At 41.0% G+C, this 19,789-nt stretch overlaps 1 protein-coding gene across 1 annotated transcript; it reads left to right on the plus strand.

Annotated features, from left to right (window-relative positions):
- Positions 1 to 1,672: 1,672 nt before the first annotated feature.
- SLC2A3 (solute carrier family 2 member 3) lies at positions 1,673 to 14,055 on the plus strand. Its single transcript, XM_044679971.1, has 10 exons — positions 1,673 to 1,694; positions 3,792 to 3,884; positions 4,392 to 4,552; positions 7,364 to 7,604; positions 8,037 to 8,199; positions 8,414 to 8,601; positions 10,112 to 10,216; positions 10,756 to 10,857; positions 10,945 to 11,151; positions 11,556 to 14,055. The coding sequence occupies exons 1-10, from the start codon at positions 1,680 to 1,682 to the stop codon at positions 11,787 to 11,789; spliced, it is 1,509 nt and encodes a 502-aa protein (XP_044535906.1). The 5' UTR covers positions 1,673 to 1,679; the 3' UTR covers positions 11,790 to 14,055.
- Positions 14,056 to 19,789: the final 5,734 nt, after the last annotated feature.

A 19,789-nucleotide genomic window follows, 5' to 3' on the forward strand; every position in this document is an offset into this window, starting at 1 on the left:
CTTGTCCAAGGAGTGCAGCAGTTCAGACAAGCTAGAATACATTATTTTTACCCTCATTCTCAGTTCATATGGTCATTCAACTGCCAAACAAAAAGCATCCAATAAGCCCAGGATATAATAATAATAATAAAATAATAGTTCACTTTTATATAGGCTTTTCAATTTAAAATTTCCTCATAAAAAGCTCAAAGATCTTTTTTTTTTTAAATTTAATAATTTTTTTCAATCAACAAAAATGTTTCTTCTCTTTTTCCTATCTCCTTCCTGAAATTCTTTTGTTCCAAATGTATAGAGTCAAGCAAAACAAATTCCCCATTGGCCAAGCTCCACTCCTCCACCTCCAAAAAATATATATATACATTTCAGTCATCACTCTGAATCTGTCACTCCTTCATCTGGAGGTAAGCCATGTTTCATTAGTCCTCTGGAATAATGGTTGGAAGTTTTTCAAAACTAACAATGTTATTGTAGAAAATGTTCTACTTGTCTCCTCACTTTACTCTGCATCACTTCAAGTATTCCTAGATTAGCATAAAAGTCTTCCATCATATTCATATGCCATAACTTGTTCTGCCATTCCCCAATTAAAGGATACCCAAGATCCTTAACTTTTGAAACTGATTTTTCAGTTAAGGAACATATACTTCCTATCCTTATTGAACCCACCACTGAAAAACAACCACTTTATAACAAAGTTCTGGTCCTGCTCCTGATTCATACAAGTCATAGGCCATAATTTGCTCAGTCATTCCCCAATTAATGACACCCCATTTAGGTTCTAGTTCTTTGCTACTATAAAAACAGCTGCTATCATTTTTTTTAATGAGTCCTTTAAAAAACATGAACTTTAATGATAGCTTTTATTTTGATCTCCCCATCTCATCTCACAAAAAAATATTTTTTATATGGATCCTTTTCAAGGGCCCCTTCCAGCTCTAAATATGTGGTCCTAGGAATCCTATGAAGTATATATTCTAATTTTCATTACCTCCTTTTGCAGCTGAAAACAAAACTGAAGCAAAGGTTAGGTGACTTTCATGAAATCCTAAAAATAAATAAACCAGACAGCTTTGAACCAAAGTACTCTTTCCATCCACCTTGAAGTCTTTCTTCTTAAGGTAACTTTAACCCTTGCTCTCAGCTTCACTTATTGTGTAAAATGGCCTTCCTGGCCTACTCAGCAAGGTGGTTTTGTAAGGACACACAATCTAGGTGGGAACTAGAGCCAAAAGAATTTGCCCTCCCTCCTAACTTTTCAGAGTCTGAATGAAAGGAGAAACAAAAATTTGCTTTTTCAGAGGGGGTGGGGTGGGGGTAAAAGAGGGCGGGGATTGGCTTAAAGAGGGGAGGGAGTTCTTGCTTTGCTGGGTGGGGGTGGATTAGCCCGAGGTTACTGAATTCTGAAAGGTCACAAGATTTGTAATGAGAAAGGCAGGCTAGCCCCACCCCTCACTAAAATTATAAATAGGCTGGAGAAAGCTTTTAACCTCAGACACTCTTCTCACTAAGCGAAGGTCGTGAAAGGCTTCCCTCTGGAACCGAACACAGCTTCCCCGGGTGTGTACGAGCCACTCGGACACCCGCCACCTTTCCGGGAGGAGGGTGGCTACTGGCTCCATCCAACTCCCCGGATTTCTGAGCAGGAATTTGTAAAGGATTCGACTGATTCGACTGAAGCCATGTCATCAGCCAGGGTAAGGATCGTGCTATTCCGTTATTCCTGGGTATCTTTTCCTGGTCCATGAGGATGAAGTCGGGGTGCTATTGGGAAAAAGAAGGCTGGAGCGGAGTGTGGGGGGTGGCGGTGGGAAGGAGAGGACCTGAATGATGCCTGCAGGATTGGGATGGATGCGCTTTATTCCTGCCATGCCATCATCTGGGCCATAAATATATATTAACACACACGCATGTATACGTCTCTGTCCTCTTGCCCTAGTTCTCTCGGGATGGCAACTAGGAGGGATTTCTCCTCCAACCTGTTTCCTTACTTAGGGAGCGGACGCCGCTGCACTGTCCATCCTTCGCGGGCTTTCTTTACTGGAAGAGCCGCGACAGAGCAAAGCAGGGATGATTCCTCCGCAGGGGATGAGCGGAGTGGGTTCGGGATTAATGGATGGATGGATGGAGGAAAGCCAGCTCCTCTGTTTTGGTTAGGTTTTCCCAGCCAAGCCTTGAGCGTGTGCCCGGATGGCAGGCAGCTTCAATGTCAAGCTTGGCCCAATGGCCCTTGGAAGCCATAATTCTTGATGGGAAGGGCCTCCTGCTCCTGTGATCCTACCAGCTACCTGGGGCTCCTGGGAAACTTCCTCGGGAAAAATCAACAAATTTCTAGTTGCCCTCTACTATTCGGATGGACCTGAGAAACCTAAACCCCACCTTCATGTTTTAAACGTGAGGGTTGGAGAGCGTGATCTGCCTCAATATATATGTATACATATATATATATATATGTATATATATATTGGTAATATCTTAGGGTGAGCGTGAAAGAAGGAGCTTTTGAAATGAGAGGAAACGGAAACGTAGCTATTAACATATACTCTGCCCCAGCTATTCTCTGTTGGGGACGAGTGGGTGGGGTCTCCCCACCAAGGTCACCCCTCCCCGTCATGGCCCCTAGTTACTTCTGCTGAAGGTGGAGGGAGCTGGAGATAAGAGGCAGAGGGCGGGAGAGGTCTGTTGATAGCCCTTGGCTGTGGGAAAGGAATCGGTTATACCCGGGTGGAGGTTATTGGGACTATGGGTTGGTTTCCCCCCTGCATGTCTAGTGTACTGGTTTGGGAGTGAGTGGGTAGTCTCTGCGCAGTTTGGAAAGCTGGACTCTTCAGAAGCTGAGAGAGGGGAGGTAACAATTTCAGATGAGGCACAAGGAGACTGTAAGAGAATCACTCTGGAAATTGTCTCAATTTGGGGACAGCTAGGGTTGAGATGGCTCTAAGGAACCTTAAAATGATGAGCCCACAGAAATTAGAGCTGTGCTTCTTGCTATTTCTGGTCATGTCCACCTTGTCTTTTAACCAAGATCAGATTCCCAAATGGTTACAAGTCTGCTTAGCCTCACCAGTTTTTGTTTGACTTATACCATTCTCTGACTGAGGGAATATCCGCCCACCTCCTCAGGCTCCCATTTGCTCCCCACTCCTTTCAAAATAAAAAGAACATTTTGCTAGTTCTTCCTTTACATAAACTTTCCTTTCCCCGTGTCATACTCTGCACTCCCAGTTGGGAACGTCCATTTTCACCTTGAGCCAGCAATAATATGCTCTTAATATAAATGTTGATTGATTTGCCTTACAATCTGTTTTACCCATATCCTCTTAAAGCACTCCTAGCGGAGCTGTTCTCTAACTGATCCCACCTTGAATGGGTGCTTAATCAATCATTCAAGAAGCCTGTGTTTTATTAAGCAGGAGGGATACAGTTTGTATATATGGAGGAGGCATATGAGCTATGATACAAGGTCACCTTAGAGGGGAGGGCATTAACAGCTTGGGAGTCTCCAGGAAGCCAGGGATTCATGGGAATGAGGGGGAGAGGGGTATATTAGGGTCATCAGGGATAGCCAGCCAGTGCAAAGGCTAGGAGACAGGTGTAAGGAGGTCATGTGGAAAGAAGAGCAAGTAGGTCGGTATGGCTGGACCTTAAAGTACTTGGAGGAGGGGAGTCATGTATAAGGTCCAGTATGATTGGACAGCTAGGAAGAGGCCATATCTGGCAGAACTTTATTGACAGCCTTATAGATCTTGACTCTGAAAGAAAGTTTGTTTTAAAGATTTTCTTTTCTCCCTCAGATTACCTGCCCCCTCCTCTTTGCTGTTACTATAGCTGCTATCAGCTCTTTTCAGTTTGGCTACAACACTGGAGTCATCAATGCTCCCGAGCAGGTAAGAACCAGCACCTGTTCAGTAGCATTAGTGGAGGAAAGAAGTCAGTCTCACTTGAAGAAGAAAGGTGAGAGCTGAGAACTGGGTGGGGGACCCAAGACCTCAGAACGCTCTTTCTTCCTGAGCCATTTGGACCAAAGCAAAGATGTTAGACGTCAACCCCTTTACTTGCTCCAACTAATGATCTCATTGATGGTGGATCAATTAGCATCAAATCCTTCAGCCCATGGGGAGGAAGGCAAGGGGTGACAATAGCTCTCGGGTGCTGCCACCTACTGAAGTCTGTAGATAGACTGACTGAAAATCTGGAGCACATGAGGAACAAGGATTCCTGGATCAGTCTTCTGGCTCCCCTTCTCTTCCACCCTCCCTTACCCCCTATGTCTTTGGGGAAATTGCCTAAGTTTTCCTACCCATTAAAGCAGAAAAATTCATCTATTTTACCCTACTAATCCACCTGCTACAGTTTAATGTAATCCAATCCACCATTCCTTGGCTTCTTTACAGATCATTAAGGAATTTGTCAACTTGACTTTGGAAAGCAAGTCTGGTGAGCCAACCTCTGAGTTTCTACTCACCTCACTTTGGTCCTTGGCTGTGGCTATCTTCTCAGTAGGTGGCATGATTGGCTCCTTCTCTGTTGGATTCTTTGTCAACCGATTTGGCAGGTATTATTACTCAAACTCAGTCCAGAAAGAATGGGTGAAGGGAGGGGGTCAGGTTGATCAGTGGATAGAGAGCCAGGCCTAGAGATTGAGGTCCATCCTGAGTTAAAATCTGGAATAAGACACTTTCTAGTGATATGATCATGGGCAAGTAAGTCACTTCTTTACCAACTACCTAGCCCTTCCCACTCTTCTGCCTTAGTATCAATGCTAAGACAAAAGGCATTGGTTTTAAAAAAAGATGAGTGTTTTAGTGGGTTAACCTGACTAGTATTAGAACAAAACATGTGACAGAAGCAGTTCTGAAAAGGAGCAAACTTTAGGCTTGTGACCACAATTAAGCCTCATTGGCTTAACTCGAGACATTTATTACCTCTTTTGAGCTTTTCAACAAACCTTTGACATAACTACTATAGATATTAGTTTAACTTATTAAAGGTTCAGTTTAAGTGATTTGCCTGAACTTGCACAACTAGGTAAAATATCAGAGGCAAGATTTGGACCCAAATTTCCCGACTCCAGGTCTGGAACTGCACTATAAGACAGCTTTCATCTTGGCCTCTTTGGAACTGCCTGGAATATTTTCTGTTTGCCTTCTTAGCATGCATCAGACTTATTTCAGTATTGTTTCTCATAGACTAACTGTAATATTTTTGGTGAGATTTCTATAACAGCTATGTTCATACAGCACTTACTATGTGGCAGGCACTGCTAAGTGCTTTACAATTATATTATCCCCATTTTAAAGACAAGGAAATTGGGACAAATAAGTGACTAGACCTTGGGCTAGTTTCTGAAGCTGGGTCTGAACCTTGGTCTAGCCTAACTCCAGGACCACCACTCTATCCACTGGGCCAACTAGTTAGTTGCCTATCAGTTTTCTATCAACTAATGTGGATAAATGGCATATTATTCTACCACCGACTTCCCTCTATTTTTTGTTGTGTCTTCAGATCCCTCCTAGATAGCCACCTCCTAAAGTAAAGAATTAAAAGGGGGAGGACAGTGGAGGAACAGTCCAACAAAACTAATAAACTTCATAAAGTCTGACATTAAATGCAATGGGCCACGCATAAGAGTTGCCTTTCTCTTCTCTCCTTTGGGGCTGAGCTTGATCATGATAGCTTCATATTATTCCTTCTCGGTTGCCATATTCTTTTGATGTTGTAGCTATTATGAATTTTTCCTAGCACTACCTTCCCATGCTTCTGGACTATTTCTTACTCTTATAGAGCAGCATTATTCTATTCCACTCTTGTTTATCTCCAGTTATTTGTTATACAAAAAAGTACTGCTATAAATTATTTTGATATATAAGAAACATGCTGAGTGGTGGCATCTCTAGATGAAAGGAAATGGACATTTGGTCACCTTAGCATAAATCCAAATTGCTTTCCAGAATGTTGAAGCTATCCCATTAAGAAGGCTTTAGTGTATCTCTAACACTGATTAGTCCTATCTTTTGTCATTATGGCTAATTTCTCAGGTGAAAGGTAAAACCTTATCAAGAGTTATTTTGATTTTGCATTATTAGAGATTGGAGTATTCTATTCTAAGGACATGTTGTTAATAGTATGCAATTTTTTTAACCCTTTATATCTTAGTAACAACTTAAGACAGAAGGGCAAAGGCTAGGCAAATAGGATTAAGTGAACTTACCCAGGGTCACACAACTAGGAAATGGCTGAAGCCCAGATCTGAACCCAAGTCTCCTACCTTCAGACATGACAGTTCTGTCCACTAAGCTTACCTAGCTGCCCCTGCAATTATTTTTTGAGAACTGTTTTTTCCTATCCTTGAACCACTAATCCATTGGAAAATGGCTTTTGATCTTCTGTGTTTCTGTTAGAAGTGACTGTATCTCATTGATTTCTTCACATTTCCATAATGCGGAACCATATTACCATAATACTGTAAACTTAAAGGAAGCACTGGCTTTCAATCAGCTTTAGAGAAGAGAAAGTATAGGTGAAATAGCTTATCCTTTTAGTGCTTTCTTTTTTTAGACTGATAATAATTACCATGATTCCATTTTGCGAAGGAAGAAACTGGAGCTTAATATGATTTGCCAGAGGTCACCTAGCCAGTGAGTGTCAGAGATAAAATTTGAACCCAAGTTTCCTGACTTTCCACTCTGCTTTTCCTAGAAGCCTCAGCAGCCTGAATGTGGAATCTTCCCCTTCTTGCTGATTTCAGCAATAATGGGGCTTCCTGGGAACACCAATAAGAACTGGTGAGGGATTGGCATTGCTCTAAATGAATCAAAGCTCTTTCCTGGCTACTTATCTCATTTGCCAGGACCATACGATTTGTATGTATAGGAATTTGGAACTCCCTCTAAATCCTCTAAAAATGTTTTTTCTCACAGTGGACCATTTGATCATATCTGTTTCTTTGCTTTTGCCAAGAAAGCTTTATGTGATCTAAGGATTAGTCAGAAGGTAGAAAATGTTAGCATTTGCCATCTTAAACTTGGCTAATATGTCTTAGAAAACAAGATACTTCAGGTAGTGGGGAGAACTGAAGGAACCAGTTTACAAATTGGAAACAGAATGCTTTTTACACAAGTCATAGTAACTATGATTGCTCAAATCATTGTCCTAATCATACTAATGGGAAAGACTTAATAGAGAGAAAAGTTTAGAGACAGACAAAAAATGGGAGGAAAAAGTGAGGTGAAGGAATGAGGACAAAAGAATCAAAACACAGGAAATATGGAGGAAATAAACTCACAGTAGACCATATAGAAAGGAGAGAAAGTGAAAACAAAGGACTAGAGAAACCATACTTATCCACAATTATCTCCTTCTATAGGCGCAACTCCATGCTCATCAACAATATACTAGGACTTATTGGTGGTGCCCTCTTGGGCTTGGCAAAGACTGCCAAGTCAGTGGAGATGCTGATCTTGGGCCGTATGGTCATTGGTTTCTTCTGTGGACTTTGCACTGGCTTTGTGCCCATATATATTGGGGAAGTCTCCCCAACTTCCCATCGTGGAGCCTTTGGTACCCTCAATCAGCTGGGTATTGTTGTGGGAATCCTCGTTGCCCAGGTATTCCATATATTCTCATTTTCACTGGGTGGAAGTGGATAAGGGAAGACACAAAAGATTATTTTTGCCTTTTCAGTTACATGTGCCCTGATGTGACCAAAGGCACTGAAAGCCAGTGTTCAACAATTTTCTATTCACTAAGAATGAATGGCTTTTTTCCTTACTGATATGAAAAGGCATGATAGGTTATTCCTTTGTTAGTCCATTGTTCTGGGAAAGGAATACTTTTTTGGGGGCAGTGATTTTTAAGATGAAAAGTGGCTAATGAGGGTAAAGATTTTAAAAAATACTTTGTCCCTTTCACTGTAGAAGGGTTTTTAAATAAGTAAGCAATAACTGCTCAGTTTCTCCAGAAAGCATTTGAGAGATTATCTTTGAACATGATCTTTAAAAGATTTCTTGGAATATAACTAAATTTTTTTGGATCCTTAGATCTTTGGACTGCAGTTCATTATGGGAACTGAGGAACTCTGGCCAATGTTATTGGCCTTTACCATCATCCCTGCTCTTCTGCAATCTGTAGCCCTTCCTTTCTGCCCAGAAAGTCCAAGATTCTTACTCATCAATAAGAAGGAAGAAGAACAGGCCCGAAGGGGTAAGTACTAAGTAATCTCTGTAATAGTATTACCTAAGATTTTTTACCTCCTCCCTGTCAATAATAGTTTCTTTTTAAGTCACAAGTTATTGAAGGAATCCCAACTCTTAAAACATGACAAAGTGGACCAAAACCCTGATTTTGATATGCCCCAGTCCACACTTCGGGGAAATGAATTTGGAAAAACTAATTGATCCTCTCTTCCTATTCCCAGTACTTGAGAATTTGTGGGGCACTATGGATGTAGAACAGGATATCCTGGACATGAAGAGTGAGAGTGTTAAAATGGCACAAGAAAAGAAAGTAACTATGTTGGACCTCTTTAGGGCACCCAATTATCGACAACCCATTATTATTGCCATCATGCTCCAGCTTTCTCAACAACTCTCTGGTATCAATGCTGTGAGTACCTAAATCCTTTATTTACTTACTATAGCATGATTTTTCTGGTTCCTTATTTTCTCTTATTACAATAATTGTAGCTACTATAGGTGTTTCTCTCCATGTACAGATAAGAAGGAAACTTGAGTCACAGAGGATAAATAAATGGCTTATTTCCTGGTTTGTCATATATCCACTGTGGTTCCATGCTTCATTATCATTTTGCCTGCCTTCTTTAACTCTCTTCAGTGCTTTTCTAGTATGAAAAATTGGCCCATAGCATTAGGCTACTTCCTTCCTAGTAGAACAGGCAGGAAAAAGGACACTTCCTGTGGTAGTCTTGCTGGGGTTTCTTTAATTACTTCCCTTTAAGTTCTAATTAGACAATTTGAGTACTCTGCCCTCTAGGGCAGGGAAAGAGGAAAAGGTAGTCAACTTTTTGAGGTCCAGAGGGGAAATCAAACCAGGCTACAATGACAGTATAATTTAAAACTTTGTGTTTTATTGTCTTAAAATTTTGTGGAGTCACTTCCCCTTAACAAGTTACTTCTCTTAACTCCCTTAACTTTTTAACAAAAGAAAAGTGTTAAACAAAACCATTGCAATTGAGAGCATCCTACCCCAAGTCCTGTTTCTATGGAAGATGGGCTTCATTAGATGTTCTCTTTTGGACTGAGATTATTTGCTTTACAATTCATTAACATTGCTTTTCAATGCTATTGTTCATATTATTAGTGTCACTGCCTATGTTCAGTCAGCTCTGCTTTCTATCACTTCCTATAAGGTTCAGGCTATCATAGTTTATACAGTATTGTATACTTTTAAAAAGAGAGGGACTAAGTGTCCTTAGGTCCTTCACCAAAGTGACAATGGATATTTTAGTCATTGATGGTGGGGATCAATACTTCAGCTGTTTTATGGTCTTACACTTTGAAGGACTTTTTAATAACATTAGTACCAATATGTTAAAAAAAAGTTAAGAATAAGGGTTGGATCCAATTAACAGCCATTTATTCAACTGACTGGGAGACAATGATTGTTAGACAAATGAGACCTTGAGCTAGGAGATAAGTTACTTTAAGTTCTCATTCTGATTATACTGTAAACTGATTTTTTTGGTGTGCTTTAGGCTAGTTAACGAATTTAATGGCACCTCCTAGTTTACTTCTTGAGATCATTTTTTTTTTAAGATCAAATGAAAACACTGTTGAAAGCATTTTATTTAAGTGGGAAAACTGCATATAAGTGAACCTAAAGCCCAAGTTGACTAAAGAAATTATCTCACAAGGATGAAGCTGGAATAAGGAAGGGAAGTAACCCTGACATTTATCAGTATGGTTTGAAGACCCAGGTTAAGTGTTTTAGGTTAGAAGGTTGAGGGGAGGGAAGGGGAATAAATGAAATTGTGTCAAGGAAGGGCAGCCTGCCTCATTTGTCTTTATCACCAGTTTATTGCTTAGAGCTCACTGAAGTTTTCTGAGCCACCTTTCTAACATGGCTACCTCCTCCTCCTTTTTTCCTCCCCAATTAGGTATTCTATTATTCTACAGGAATCTTCACAGATGCTGGTGTTAAAGAGCCAATATATGCTACCATTGGAGCTGGTGCAGTTAACACAGTATTTACTGTCGTTTCAGTGAGTTGGACATTTTTAATTTGGGGACAAGATAAAAGGAAACTATTCTGGGGCAGATGGGCAGTTGAATTACCTCAAGATTAGGTTTCTGTACTCTAGTTAAACAAGGATGGTGGTATTAATGCCTTTGGGAGGAGAAGGGGGTGGGTGGGAAAGAAGTACATTCTAAAGGTGAAGTGATTTGAATGATGGTATAACAGAAGAGATACTTCAATATTAGACAAATGAAGGGAAGGGAAAAGAGGATGAATATAACAGGAAATTACTGAATCCAGTAAGGCCCCTGCATCCTCAGGGGAAACATCCCTCTGTTTCAAGACAAGTCAAATGGCTGAAACTGAGGATAAGGGAGGGAAGGGGGGGGGGTCTAACTGTACTTAGAACCCACCTACCCTTAGAGGTAGGGGAAATAGAGTAAAAGCAAGGGCCAACCACTAACATGAGTGTATTGATTTGGGGAATGCCAACAATTCCTGACCATAGAGTATTATTGAGTAGGAAAACACTGTTTAAGGTTTTATTTGACATTATTCTCCTAGCTCTTTCTGGTGGAGCGAGCAGGAAGGAGAACCCTCCATCTGTTGGGCTTGGGTGGAATGGCCTTCTGTTCTATTGTTATGACTATTGCCATGTCTATGAAGGTGAGTACTCTTTTTTCGGGAGGGAAAAGGAAGCTCTTCTGTCTTGGTTATCTTGTTCTCATTCTTAGCTTTATGTTCTTCATTTAGAGTGGTGATCAGGTGATGATGAGCTATATCTGTATCGGCGCCATCTTTGGCTTCGTGGCCTTCTTTGAAATTGGGCCGGGGCCTATCCCTTGGTTCATTGTGGCTGAGCTTTTCAGTCAAGGCCCCCGCCCAGCTGCTATGGCTGTGGCTGGCTTTTGCAACTGGGCCTCTAACTTCCTTGTGGGGCTGTGCTTCCCAACAGCTGCGGTGAGTGAACTCTTCCCCCTGGAATCTTGCTTGATGAAACTATTAGCTAGTCATTAGCTCATTTAGGACTAGAGAATAGGGTGCCATTTATACTGCCTTAATCCTGACTTCATTGGTTGGCTCATCCAGATACACTAGAGATTAGTTATTCCCTTAATAAAAAGAACCAGGTTCTGACCCCACCCCCTCCCCCTAAATTCTAGGATGTATTTGAAGACAGAATTCCCAGGGGACTGGAAATGGCCATGAAGGCAGAATTTGGGGCCTTAAGGGTTTGGTATAAGGATGCAGACCCAATCTAGATTTTCCAAAAAGATCATTCCTGCCATTATGGCCATAAATGGGGAGGGGAGGCTTGGGCTGGGGATGAATGACTTTGACGACCTTTTTTTTTCTTTTTTTAGAAATATTTGGGATCCTACGTCTTTATTATCTTTACTTTCTTCCTCACCATCTTCTTCGTGTTCACCTTCTTCAAAGTCCCTGAGACCCGGGGCAGAACTTTTGAGCATATTGCCCAGGCCTTTGAGGGCAAGAATCAAGGTGCCATCAGCCCCACCTTGATTGCAGAGAAAGGCTCCATTGTAGATATGAACAGCATTGATCCAAACAAGGACTCTTCCTCCTCTGCCCTCTAAAATCCCACCTCCTTCTACACCTCTTCTTCTAATCTCCCAACATGGAAAAACATCTCCCTGAGGTGGGGGTCCCTCACCCAGATATCTATAACCCAGGACTGTTTCTGATTGCTGCTTCTGTTTTTCTTTTTCACCTTTACTCCATGAGCACTGAGACATAGCTAGTGCTAGAGTCAGCTGAGCTGCACCGGCTTTTTTACCTAGAGTATCTGGTCACTGTCTATGCTCTGCTAATGAACTTATGAAAGGTCAAATGAACTTTCCCTCCTTTCTGGAGGGATTGGCTCCTTGGCACATGTGCCAGTCTTTGCCACCTCTTCATTTCCTTGGGTTCTAATGAGAACTCATTGAGGAACTAGAAATTAGAAGAGTAGATAAAAACTCCCACCCCAATAACTACCAGTTATTTCAGTAGTACATAGGAGTTAGGGGTAGGAGAAAGGTAGGGGACCACATAAGAAGAGAACATCTTCCTCACCTTTTTTTAAAACAACTGCAGAGTGCATTTTATTTTATTTGCCGGTTTTATTTCATAAATATTTATTTTTTTAGTGTAAAAAAAAAGAATTGCACAAAATAATGAAAACTGTTGAGGTCAGAGAAGGGAGAAGGGGTATAAATCTATAAACAAGGGACTGGGGGAGAAGTAGAAATTATTTTGGCGGAGTTGATTCAATAAGGATAGAAGAAATGGAGAGATGGAGCAAGTGCATTAAAAGGACACCTGAAATTTGGTACTGGAGGTTTCACATTACCTTTAGCAATTTCTATACTCCATGAAAATGATAAGCTAGTGAAAGAAGTCGGGCAGTGTTTGTAATGCCTGCAAAAGCTACTGGTTTCCTTCGGGATTTTTTTTCCTTTTTTTGATTAGAATATATAGTATTTCTTGGAAACTGCACTATTGTTGCCATCCTAGGCAGTGAAGTTGAATGCGGTTGGTGGGTTCTAGCTCTGGAGAAAGATGGATTTTCGAGATAATTTTACTGAAAACTCTCTTCTCACCAGATGCAACTCCTTTCACTTTATAGCTTCTATTTTTTTTTCCTTCCCTTTAGGTGGGAAACTGGTGTCGAGGATTGTTTCTCAACACAAATTTTCCTTGGTTTTTGTTCTTTGGGATTTTTTTAGGTTTTGGGTGTCTTTGGTTTCCCATTCCCCCAAATTCCAACAGGCATTTTGAGAACAGGATTTAAGGGGTAATGTAGTATTCATAGGGGACTAGAATTTGGTATGCAGGGAGATTTGGGGACTAAGGGTTTCAATTCTAGAGGATTTACCTGGGCTTCCTTGTTCAAGTGAAGAAATGGCCATTGCTTCCTTGTAAATATGTATTTGCATCATCCCATTGGAGAAGACTTGAGTGAGGCAAAGAAGGCCCACTCATAGTTCATATTTGATTTAGATAGTAAGAATATATACGTAATGTCATTGTCTCTTCCAGGGGGCAAATGGATCTTAACTAGTCCATACTGTTATGCTTTATGTGTAAAGTAATAATTCATTCTTTCTGGGAAGGGATAATCCTAGTTCCCCAGATATATAAACAACTGCTGCCTTGGAGATTTAGCCAGTCTCCCTAGTACTCTTTGAATCTTCAGAGCCCATACATACACGCACAAACATACCACTCCACTTCCTTCAATGCTGGCTATATTATACATTCCATTGACCCACACCAATTAGAGTCCCTTGCTGAAGATGAAATAGCCTTCTATAATGAGCCTTACCATTGGAGGTGGAATGGGAAGGAAGGATGTTCCCAGTATTTAAGAGGTTCAGGACAGAGAGAAGGCTTGACCACTGTAGGCAAAAAAAGATTAAGATTAGGGTGTTAAAATTAGGGATTAATCTGAACTGGAAAAGGAAGAGGAGGACAAGATGACACTGCTGATGAAGTTGAATATCTTTCCAAATCTGTGGGCTTTGCTCTTCCAGAAACTTTGAGGGATTGTCCTTGGTGCTTATCTCCTCCTGACCCACCTTGTCTGTGGACAGTATTTAGTTCTCGATTCTCAACTTTTCCTGGTCATTGGAGGGGGAAGATCAATTGAGGAAAGCTTCCTTGCTTTTCTTGGTCCTACCTAGTCCCATCCTAGATTCCCAGATAAAGAACCAGGATCTGAGAATTGGCAATAGTAGAGTTTTAACAGTTTCTCCCTCCTTATTCTTCATAGCCACATTGTAAATATTTCCAAATGTATTTTCTATGCTTATTACTGTTACAATGGTTCTGTTTTTAAATAAAAGTTTTAATGTAAATATGGTATCATGGTCATCCTGTGTTTGGTTTGTATACCCTTTTCTGGAACCCAACAAGCAAGATAGGTATATTACAGGTGATTGTGTGATTTGTAAAGTATTTTCTAATTTAATAGTTTAATCTAGTTCAAGAGATAAACAGTAGTACACTATGTCTAACACCCCCAATTTATGGTATGAGTAGCAGAACATTTCCTAGAAGCAGTTTACAAGGCCAGGGAACATAGCCACATTTGCCACAAAGGCAGTAAATAACATTTAGATTAAGCTCCTACTAAGTGCTGGCACTGTACAAAGTGCTGGAGATAAAAAATGGCAAAAGATCCTGCAGGTAATATCCAAACAAGCATCTACAAAGCATGCTATGTAGATATAAGATAATTAGGAAATAGGAGGGAAAGAACTGGAATTCAGAATTAAAGGCTCACATTCACTACTTCATGGTATAGGATGGCCTTACCCACAACCAATACCTCTCTGGAGACTCCAATATATAATTGAATGCAAATACAGGCAGCCAGTATCAAAACTGGGGATGGGAAGAATTTGGCATTGGCCCAGGTCCTGTCCCCTTCTGTCTCCTGACTGGAGGACTGTGCAAGGTTCAAAGAAGCTAGAGGATTTGAGACTTCTCATCAGCATCCTAGCACTGTCCTACAGAGGTAGATTACATGTTGGCAACAAAGAACAAAAAATAGTAAAGGGGGATGGGATTGAGGGGGGGAGGGAAGGAACAAAGTCAGTATAGAGGAGGAGCCTTTGCATTAGAAAAGATAATTTTCCTAAACCTTCAGAGTATCTAGGGAATAAAATAGCCATGCTTAATTGGAATTATGCCCAAAGGGCTTTAAAAGGAAAAGCTTTTTGATCCAGCAATACCACTACTAGATCTGTATCCCAAAGATATTTTTTTAAAATGGAAATGGACCTTTTCATACAAAAATCAAAAGTTTATACCTGTGCTTTTTATGGTGGCAAAAAATTGGAAACTGAAGAGATGTCTCTCAGTTGGTGAATGACTGAACAAATTGGTGGTATATGATGGTGATGAAAAACTATTGTGCTAGAAGGAATGATGAATAGGATGATTTCAGAAAGACCACGAAGAACTGATGAAGAATGAAATAAGTGGAACAGGAGAACATTATACACAGTAACTGAAACATTGTGGGTTGATCAAATGTAATAGACTGCTACTAATAGCAATGCAATGAACCAGGACAACCCCCAGGGGACTTAAGAAAAAGAAAGTTATCCATCTCCAGAGAAGGAATTGTTAGAGCAGGAATGCAGATGAAAGCATATGATTTTCCACTTATTTGAGTATTATGATTTGGGTTTGTAACAATAGAGCCAATAACCAATATTAGATCGAAGGGATAGAGAGTCTGTATGAGTCTCTCTTCTAGCTCTCCCTTGTTCTGAATATACACTGGAAGACTTTAAGGGGGTGTCACCCCGAAACTGGGTGACCTGGATGGTTGTGCTGCCCCATGGGAGTTGGGGGCAAGGCTTCCCTATAAGACAAAGTATGTGGCACCCCAATCCAATTTTTTTTTAAATTTTTTTAAACCCTTAACTTCTGTGTATTGACTTATAGGTGGAAGAGTGGTAAGGGTAGGCAATGGGGGTCAAGTGACTTGCCCAGGGTCACACAGCTGGGAAGTGTCTGAGGCCAGATTTGAACCTAGGACCTCCCGTCTCTAGGCCTGGCTCTCAATCCACTGAGCTACCCAGTTGCCCCCCCAATCCAATTCTGGATAAGGATGGGGTTCACACTAACCTCCCCCCACCTTCCATCTTGGAGTCAATAATGTGTATTGGCTCCAAGGCAGAAGAGTGTTAAGGATAGGCAATGGGAGTCAAGTGACTTGCCCAGGGTCACATAGCTGGGAAGTGTCTGAGGCCAGATTTGAACCTAGGACCTCCCGTCTCTAGGTCTGGCTCTTAATCCACTGAGCTATCCAGCTGCCCCGCCAAGTTCTGCCTTATACTTTTATCATACAAGTAAGTGTGTGCATTTTCCAGATCTAGCAGTAAATGGCTCTTTCATTTTTTTGGTTCCAATAAATTACATTTTCAATGCCAGTGTAAATAATGACCAAGTGAAGGAATGGGCACACTGCTAGAGATGTCTCATAGACTCAGTACTGTAAGATTGTATAAAGTGCTTCTGGATTTAACAACTGGAAAGCTCTCAAGCACATCCATACTAATAAAGCAAAGAGCAAAGGCATTCCAGAAGATACCACATTGGAATCCTTCCTTCCCAGGTGGATTTTTTGCACTCAGTATTCCGCTCTGAGCCTCCAAGTTGCTAGCCTTCCATCCATGCAAAACCTCCTGGTTGCTCTTCAGGTAAGGGATTGTAATTGGGATCTTCATCTGGTGTATTAAAAATTGCCTTCAAAACAGCAAGCATTTTCAGAATCCTTGTTCTTGTTCTTCTTCCTTGGCTGATTAGGAAATGCATCTTCCAAGGCAAAATATGTGTCCAATTATATTTCCCAAAAGATTCACAGTGATCAAGTCATGAGACCCCAGGGCAGAAAGGGAGCCTGGATGTTGAGAATACTAAATAGCTTTGTTCTAAATATGTAGACAAACATTTTAATAAAACCTGGCCTGCAAAAACTAAGCTCACCAATAAACCAAAGAGTTATTAAGAATCCTCCTAAAAAGGATATATATATACACATATATATGTGTGTATATAAATACACAAATTCTGCTGTCCTGCCTCAGAAAGAGCCTTCTTCAAGCAATCAGAAATAATTGCAATATAAGAAATTCATATTAAACAAATAATTGAGTCCAATTTGTCCAAAGAATGAGAAATTAGTGATTAATCTCCATACCCATAAGTTCTGGAAGAGTATTGATGTAGAGAGCTAGAAAGGCAAGATCAGCTCCAATTGCTGTAGGAGAGGACCCAGAGGGGCAGGTGGCCTCACCCCTCAGCCTGCCAGCCCCCCAGTCTCTGCCCCAAGCCCATCAACTGAGCAAATCCTTTTTTCTTCTGGCAGTACAAAGTAAAAGGTTTTGCTTAATCATGTAGAACTAGGACTGAAGTTCTAGTCAATACTTGTTTAGTGAGGGTAAAAGCCATTTCACTCTCCAGAGACCAAAGTAGAACCTCCAGGGGTGGTGGTGACTAGGGTTATCTTTTTCAAGGGTTTAATAATTGTGGTGAGTACTTCTGGCATAACCCTCCCAGAGCAAGGCTGGCTACATTGCCCTCTTAGAATTCTAGGCTACTTATGAGGGAGCTGTGTGTCTCTTCTCTACTGATACTGGCTTGAGTCCTCACTGGTTGTATTCCTACCATTGTTAGATGCCACTGACTGGCACCCTAGTTCCACTTAACCACTTTACTTCAAATATATAGCAAAAACAAAAGTGCACACATCTCTCTTCAGCACCTTGGGGTGTAATCTCTTCTATCCCAATTCTTCTACCCCAATTCCATCTCTTAGAATAGTGGGCTTAGTTAGAGTCTGCTCAGTTCCTTCACAGCATTAGTCCCATCAAGTTCAAGCCCATATATGGCATTGCTGTCAGATGAGTCCTTGTCTCAGTTACAACCAGGCTAGATCTTAAAAGCCACTTTCAAAAGTCACTCTATTCCTCATGTCATTGTGACTAAGCTACCTGCCAGAATTGGATGATGGGACACACTGCTGCCCAAAGATTCATTCTTCTGACTTTTTGAAACTCAGGAGGTCAGTCTCTAATCCCTTCATCTAAAAGAGAAAAAGAATAATGGCAAAGGACCAAAGCCAATTTCATTGAGTCATACAGTGGCCTTAACAGAGAGAACCTAAAGCCCCCTCCCCTTACAGCATTGTCTCTCATGGATGTTATCAGCTAAGCAGTTGAACCAAGAGAGAACAGTGGAGACAGCCTTAGACAAGTGGAGTTATTTTGACCCTCTAAGTTTTAGGGACTCTGTAGTCCTCAAAAGGAAAGGGTGGGGCAGCTGGGTAGCTCAGTGGATTGAGAGCCAGGCCTAGAGATGGGAGTCCTAGGTTCAAATCCGGCCTCAGACACTTCCCAGCTGTGTGACCCTGGGCAAGTCACTTGACCCCCATTGCCTATCCTTACCACTCTTCCACCAAGGAACTAATACACAGAAGTTAAGGGTTTAAAAATATAAAAAAAAAAAAAAAAAGGAAAGGGTGGAGAGTGGTTGCAAAGGTAGATCTTATAATCTTTCAATGAAGGGGAAGCCAGGAGAAGATCATGTAATGGGGAGAATTTGAGGAGAGGTGTGTGGTAAAAGGGGATTTGAAGGGAGGTTGTCAGGGACTTGCTAGGTAAGTAATATGGGTTACAGGTATGCTGGAATAAGGAGATTCAGGATATAATATGGGGCTGAAGTCAAGGAGTATAGCACTGAAGGGAACAAAGATCTTCAGGGAGAGGGAAATTAATCTAAACAGGCAAGGAACAGCAGGGCTTATAGACTAGGACTTAGACTAAAGACAAACTGAGGGAAATAGACTGAACTGAAATTAACTACAGGCTTTAGTTAATTTCACAGGAAGGGACTTGTTTTAAAGTTACACCTTCCTTCAAGATGGATACCCCGGCTTCCCTTCAAGCCCAGAGTATGTTGGTTCTTTCCCTCTCCTTCCCTCTCTTACTAATTAACTGACAAAGTAACTAACAAGTCTATTGAAACACAAAAGGGTTTATTGTCTTTAAGGATGATTTGTCAGGAAAGTGGATTGAGGAAGCCCAAACAGTTTTTTAAAGAAACCTCAGGTGGGGGAAGGGAGGCAGAAATGGAGTCTGAGCAAGGTCCTGCCTTAGCTCAGCTCTCAAGGTACTCTTGATGTCTAAAGGGAATAAAATGATGACTAACCAATTTCTTTAGATAAAATACTGCCAAATTATAGTTAAACCCCTCACAGATTTGAACTACTCTCTAATTTACTCTCCTGATTCACTCCACAGACATTTAAGGTGAGAGAAGGAAGGTAGAAATAAGGTAGGGAATGAAGATACAAAGGGTTTATCTAAACTAACAATTCTTAAATAAATATTCCAAAGCTAGGCTAAATTTTCAACTCTTCAGATAGGCAAGGAAGCAGCTCAGCTGGTCTGACCCTTTCTCCACGAGATTCCCAAACCAACTGCCTTCTCTCCCTCAAGATTCTAAACTCCTAACTGATTTCAGAACTCAGCCAAAGCTTGAAAAAACTGTCATGACCCCCTCTCTCTGCACTACAATCATTACATACTGAGTTAAAGCAGAATCATGTTGAAATATAGTATCATCAAGATCTTTCTGGAGTATCTGTGAGAACAGTAAAGAAGAATCTATTACTTTATAACAACCTCATCCAAGTATACTGTAGACCTTGAGGGTGGGAAAAAATCCACTATCATAAAATGCAAGATCCAAATAAATATAAGGAATTAAATTTAGGTTTGACTAAATATGTGAGAATTCTAAAATAATATGGTGGGCACCAATTTAAAATATCATAACTCAAGTCAAAATGACTTTCAATAGTTTTATTTACAAAGAGGTAGAGTGAAAGAAAAATGCAAAAAGAGGGTAGAGAAGATGTCTAGCCTATCACACTAAATATTGCTCCAGTGCTCGATCCAGCCTGTCAGGGCTTGTTAACCCTCGACTTGAGGAGCAGATGTTCCACCCATTCAGCCTCCTCCAAGTGGGGAAGGCCTCTCCGGAACTAATATCTCCAGAAGCCAGGAAAGGAAGGCCA

This window comes from Gracilinanus agilis, chromosome 5, assembly GCF_016433145.1.
Source record: "Gracilinanus agilis isolate LMUSP501 chromosome 5, AgileGrace, whole genome shotgun sequence".
NCBI lineage: Eukaryota > Metazoa > Chordata > Mammalia > Didelphimorphia > Didelphidae > Gracilinanus > Gracilinanus agilis.

Excerpts from the sequence above, each read along its gene's own strand:
- SLC2A3 (XM_044679971.1), top strand. Across the intron at positions 3,885-4,391 it reads TCATCAATGCTCCCGAGCAG|ATCATTAAGGAATTTGTCAA; the intron begins GTAAGAACCAGC and ends GCTTCTTTACAG. Across the intron at positions 8,602-10,111 it reads AACTCTCTGGTATCAATGCT|GTATTCTATTATTCTACAGG; the intron begins GTGAGTACCTAA and ends CTCCCCAATTAG.